Raw genomic sequence first — 5,947 nt, forward strand, 5'->3', positions numbered from 1 at the left:
GTTTTGCTACCCCATCAGTTTTTTCCAATAATGAGGAGTAGTGGCCCTGTAGTAGGAGAGTGTAACAGATCATTGGGGGTTGGGGTTAGGGTTCAGGTCAGAATGTGCATAATGTAGAGCAATTTGGATGGTATTAATAATGATATTTGCCTTTCACTGAGAATTTGCTATCTGCCAGGCATTGTATGTTTCACATATACCATCTCATTTTAACCCTGACAACAACTCCATGAGATGGATATTATAAGTACCTTTTTATAAGTGACATATGACCTGTGAAGACATGAAATAATTTGCTCAAGATCACACAGTTGAGGGATGGCAGAGATAGGATTTGGACCCAAGGCCGTATGACTCTGAGGTTAGAGCATTCAGCTATAATGGTTTACTTTTACCATGCTTTCCCAGACAAAAACACTACCTTTTACTTCTTCACAAACACCAACAAATTGAAGACTGGATTGTTTAGAGTTTTATCTTCTTTAACCCTTCCTCTCTCTCTCTCAGGAAGTGGGAAGTGAAAAGAGTGTAAATTCTCAATGGAGAACCCAGTCTGAGATTGGCCCTGGTAAGGCTGGACTAGAAGATCAGTTCTTGAATAATGAGAATGGCTTGCTTGTTGTGTAGGATTTCTGAGGTTCTGCCTTTGTCTAAACTTATCACAAGAATGTGAATCTGGCACGTGCAGTTCTGCATAAGATAAATCCCTGTAGGCCATTATGGGAAGTCTTTCAAAGCTTCTTCGTTCCTTATAGGAATCCAGGAGGACAACAATTGTGTGCCTTTGAGGTTCTCAAGAGGTCACAAGCCCATGTGGTGTTCAACTAAGCAAAAAAAGTCTTAATCTGTGATGGGCCATTTGTCCCCATATACGGGTGCTGCATTTGCAGTGATCATGAAATCTTTCTAGAACAGGATTACAGTTTGGCATAGACAGGTCCAGTAATGTAATACATTACATCCAAATGGTTTAAGAGCAATCAATTGGGTATCTGAAGACTTATCTCTGTGATTAAGTGGATATGAGTTCTTGAGCAAATCACTCTAACTCTAGGCTTCTGTGTACTTACCTCTGGAAAAGGAGTTGGATTTAATCAATCTCTTCACCTGCGATATAGTTGTCCTGACACATTGTTACTTTGTTCTTTGAATGGAAATACATCAATCAGCTCAATCCTGTAGCACTAGTTACTTTATGCTTACCAGAAGCTAGGGTTACCAGCAACCTATTAATTTACTAGAAAAATAAATTGTTACCTAGTACGTGTAGTTGGTTTATTGATAATATATTTGAGTATATAAATAGGACTCTGTGGGAAAAATGATGAAAGGAGTCCTTGGTGATGAAGAGATTGGAAACTCTTATTCTATTCCACCACAGAAGGCATGAGTCTTCTCTTCAGTCTCTTCATGGCTGACTTCATTTCTTGGTTCCTCAGAGTGTAGATCAAGGGGTTCAGCAGAGGGGAGATGACAGTGAAGGTGACAGAGATGGCTTTACCTGTGGGGAGGGCAGTGAAGGGCCGGGCATAGACATAGATGCAGGGCACAAAGTGCAGAGTCACCACCGTGATGTGTGAGGTGCAGGTGGAGATGGCTTTCCTCCTGCCCTCCCCTGCCTGAGACCTCAGCATCATTAGGATGACTGTGTAGGACACAAGCAGGAAGATAAACCACAGGGTACTCACTAAGCCATTGTTGGAAATCATCAGGAGCTCAAGTGCAGAGGTGTCTGTACAGGCGAGTTTGAGGACATGGGGGACATCACAGTAGAAGCTGTCAAGAACATTGGGTCCACAGAAAGGGAGGGGCAGCAATAGGGAAATTTGCATGATGGAGTGGACAAAGCCCCCCACCCAGGAAGCCAAAATGAGGGCAGTGCATCGCCCCCTACTCATGATGGTGACATAATGCAGGGGCTTGGAGATGGCTATGTAGCGATCAAATGCCATCACAGAGAGAGAGAAAATATCTGCTCCACCGAGGAGATGGAAGAAGAACGTTTGTGTCATGCAGCTAGTATAGGATATGGTCTTTATCTTTGACAGAAGGTCTGCCAGGACCTTTGGAGCGGTGATGGAGGAGAAGCAGATGTCAAGGATGGCTAGATTGCGGAGCAGGAAGTACATGGGGGTGTGAAGGCAAGGCTCACAGGTCACAGTGACCATGATGAGGAGGTTTCCCAGCAGAGTTGTCATGTACACAAAACACAGAAAAAGAAATAAGACCAAACTGAGATCTTGGGACTGAGTAAGTCCTAGAAATATAAATTCTTTTACCCTGGTGCCATTTCCCAACTCCATTGAATCATGTTTCTTCTTCTTTGTGTAGCTTGGAAAAAGTTAAAAGTGTTATTTCAGAAAGGGTTTACTCCCCCTTAATAGATTCAGGTTTACAGTTGGGTATTAGGTCGGAAGACTAGTGAGGCATTATCACCACATGAAGACTCTTTCCAAGGTTATTGTTAACACATCCTACATGCCATCTTATTCCGTAAGCATGCAGTTAATTATTGTTTTCTTCTGTAAATTATATGTATTTTAGAAAATGCATAAAAGTAATGTTCTCAGAATAGAAGTTGTAAGTATCCAAGATAAAAAGGTGAATAGTAAATAATCAGAAAGGGAATATTTTGGCACAAGGGATACAAAAATGGATGCAGTTTGGTGTGTAAATAAGACAATGCCTATTTGGTACAACTGGGGTCCTTTGAGGTTTTACACAAATGTGGGGTTTTTTCCAGACTGGGTGCTCCATTTAAATGCTTTAAGAACTCCTATCTGCAAAATGATTGTCTTTGGACTGAATTTCACAGAAGCACTCCTCCCTTTTTTAGGTCACAGATTTAATGCTATGAAAAATCAGATAATTTTAAAGCTGTAAAATTCTTCTTTATCGTTCTATTTTTCCTTAAGGGGATTTATTTGTTTCTTTCTTTAATATACTTTAGGTACCAAAACCCCTGGATGTTGAATAACTCCTCAGCTATGAAAGAAAAGTGGTAACTCAGAGCTTCTCTTCTGTTCACTGGTCAAATTTCTTTCCTAAAAGCTATTTTTTTTTATTGCGCTTTCATTGACATACGATAGACTCATGTGTTTGATGTGTACACTTTGATAAGTTCTGACGTACGCATATACCCATGCAATCATCAATATGTTTAAGATAGTTAATTAATATGTCTTAATATATAGTAAGATATAATAAGATATAAGTTAATTAATATATGTATCACTCCAAAAGTGTCCTTGTGACTCTAATATGTCCCCTCTGCCCCCTTTCTTCAGGCAAGCACTGATCTGCATTCTGTCACTATCCATTAGTTTGCATTCTCTAAAATTTTCTATAAATGGAATCCTAAAAGGTGTACGTTCTCTTTTTGTCTGGCTTGTTTCACTTACAAAATACATCCACGTTTTGTGTGTACCAATATTTTGTTCCCTTTTATTGTACGGATGTGCCACATTTTGTTTATCAATTCACTTGTTGATGAACATTTGGGTTGTTTCTAGTTTTTGGCTATTACACATAAAGCTGCTATGAATATTCTTGTAGAGGTCTTCATGTAGATATATGTTTCCATTTCTCTTAGGTAAGTACCTAGGAATGGAATGGCTGTAACTCTTAAAATTCAATAAGAAAACCAACCACCCAATTAAAAAAAAAGGGACAAATGGTTTGAACAGATACTTCAACGAGAAGATATAGGTTTAGCAATTAAGCATATGAAAAGATGCTCAATGTCATTTATCAGTGGGGAAATGTAAATGAAAGCTATAGTGAGATAACAGTGCACATTTATTAAAATGGCTAAAATAAGAGAGAAGGGGTTAATATCCAAAATATACAAAGAACTCATACATCTCAACAACATAAAATCAACAACCCAATTTAAAAATGGGCAAAAGATCTGAACAGAGATTTCTCCAAAGAAGACATACAGATGGCCAACAGGTGCGTGAAAGGATGTTCAACATCATTAGCTATCAGGGAAATGCAAATTAAAATTACAATGAGATATCACCTCTCTCCCATCAGAATGGCTATAATTAACAAGACAGGAAACAAGTGTTGGAGAGGATGTGGAGAGAAGGGAACCCTCGTACACTGCTGGTGGGAGTGCAAACTGGTGCAGCCACTATGGAAAGCAACATGGAGCATCCTCAGAAAATTAAGAATAGATCTACCGTATGATCCAGCTATCCCACTGCTGGGTATTTATCCAAAGATCTTGAAAACACAAATGCATAAAGATACATGCACCCCTGTGTTCATTGCAGCATTATTCACAATAGCCAAGACTTGCAAGCAACCTAGGTGCCCATCAAGGGAAGAATGGATAAAGAAGATGTGGTATATATTCATAATGGAATACTACTCAGCCATAAGAAATGATGCAATCCAGCCATTTGTGACAACATGGATGAAGCTTGAGGTTATTATGCTGAGTGGAATAAGTCAGAGGGAGAAAGTCAGATACTGTATGATCTCACTCATAAGTAGAAGATAAAAACAACGACAAACAAACACATAGCAACAGAGATTGGATTGGTGGTTACCACAGAGGAAGAGGGGAGAGGGGAGGGTAAAAGGGATGATTTAGGCTCACATGTGTGGTGATGGATTATGATTAGTTTTTGGGTGGTGAACATGATGTAATCTACACAGTCTTCGAAATATGTTACGATGTACGTCTGAAAGCTATATAATGTTGTGATCCAGTGTTACTGCAATAAAAAAAGAAGATTGACATATCAGAGTTGACAAAAATGTAGAGGAACTGTAACTCTGGTGGGAATGCGCAATGATGCAACCACTTTTTATTATTATTATTATTTTTTATTGAGTCATTGATAGGTTACAATCTTGTGAAATTTCAATTGTACATTAATGTTTGTCAGTCATGTTGTAGGTGCACCACTTCACCCTTTGTGCCCACCCCCCACCCCACCTTTCCCCTGGTATCCACTAAACTGTTCTTGGTCCATAGTTTTAAATTCCTCATATGAGTGGAGTCATACACAGATTATCTTTCTCTCGCTGGCTTATTTCACTTAACATAATTCTCTCAAGGTCCATCCATGTTATGATGCAACCACTTTTGAAAACAATTTGTCACTTTCTTAAAATGTTAGGCATGTGCTTACAATATAATCATTTTGCTCTTGAATTCCTTCCTTTTTTTATTTTGCGAATCCTTGAAATGGACTTAATTTCTTTCTTTGCAGTTTATCTCCTTTTTCTTACCATGATCAGAAAGAAAAGAAAGGTGAAAGTCACTTCTCTCACTTTTTTGGGGTGTTTTCCAGTTCAAATGAAGATATTTCTTTTCACCTAGCTCACTTTCCATTCAAGTTGTCTTTCTTCTGTATACAATTTTGTCGAAAGTCTACTTAATATGGAAAGCTAAAAAAGCTACCAAGAGTTATCAGAGCATGCAGGCAGATACCTGGGGGCCTCTGGCATAGCACAGCCTGTTGCAATCCCAGCTGGGTACTTACTGCTTACGCTACAGGAGAAGTTAGTTTACCCCTTTGGCCTCAGGCTCTGCATCAGTATCTGGAAACAATAGCATCTCCCTCATGCGATTTTTGTGAGGATTAAATGAATTAATATATGCAAAAACATCAATACTTAGAGCATTGCCTAAGCAATAATAAGTATGCTCATACGTGTGTTACCTTAAAGTAAAACGCTGGGTTAGTAACTGTCTCAGGCACACAGCTTCTTAAATGTACTGACAATCTTTTAGAAGAGTTGTATGTTTTCCAGAATCTGTATTCTAAAACAGCTTCATCAGAACATACTTTTTTTGGGGAAAATAGGAGGTACTTTTCTTTTACTGTCAATGAGAGTGGCCCAGAGGGTGGTGACAGCGTTTGGTAGTAAGGAGAGCACTTGCTTGGTTTGGTTTCTTATCTGACAACATCTTAGCAGACCAGAGAAG

The 5,947-nt window shown here is 39.0% G+C and overlaps 1 protein-coding gene across 1 annotated transcript; it reads right to left on the reverse strand.

Moving 5' to 3' along the window:
• Positions 1 to 1,367: 1,367 nt before the first annotated feature.
• On the reverse strand, positions 1,368 to 2,303 carry LOC138916679 (olfactory receptor 4D11-like). Its single transcript, XM_070229818.1, has one exon. It carries the CDS (start codon positions 2,301 to 2,303, stop codon positions 1,368 to 1,370), a length of 936 nt encoding a protein of 311 aa, XP_070085919.1.
• Between the last annotated feature and the right edge of the window lie 3,644 nt (positions 2,304 to 5,947).

Source organism: Equus caballus, chromosome 12, assembly GCF_041296265.1.
Source record: "Equus caballus isolate H_3958 breed thoroughbred chromosome 12, TB-T2T, whole genome shotgun sequence".
Taxonomy (NCBI): domain Eukaryota; kingdom Metazoa; phylum Chordata; class Mammalia; order Perissodactyla; family Equidae; genus Equus; species Equus caballus.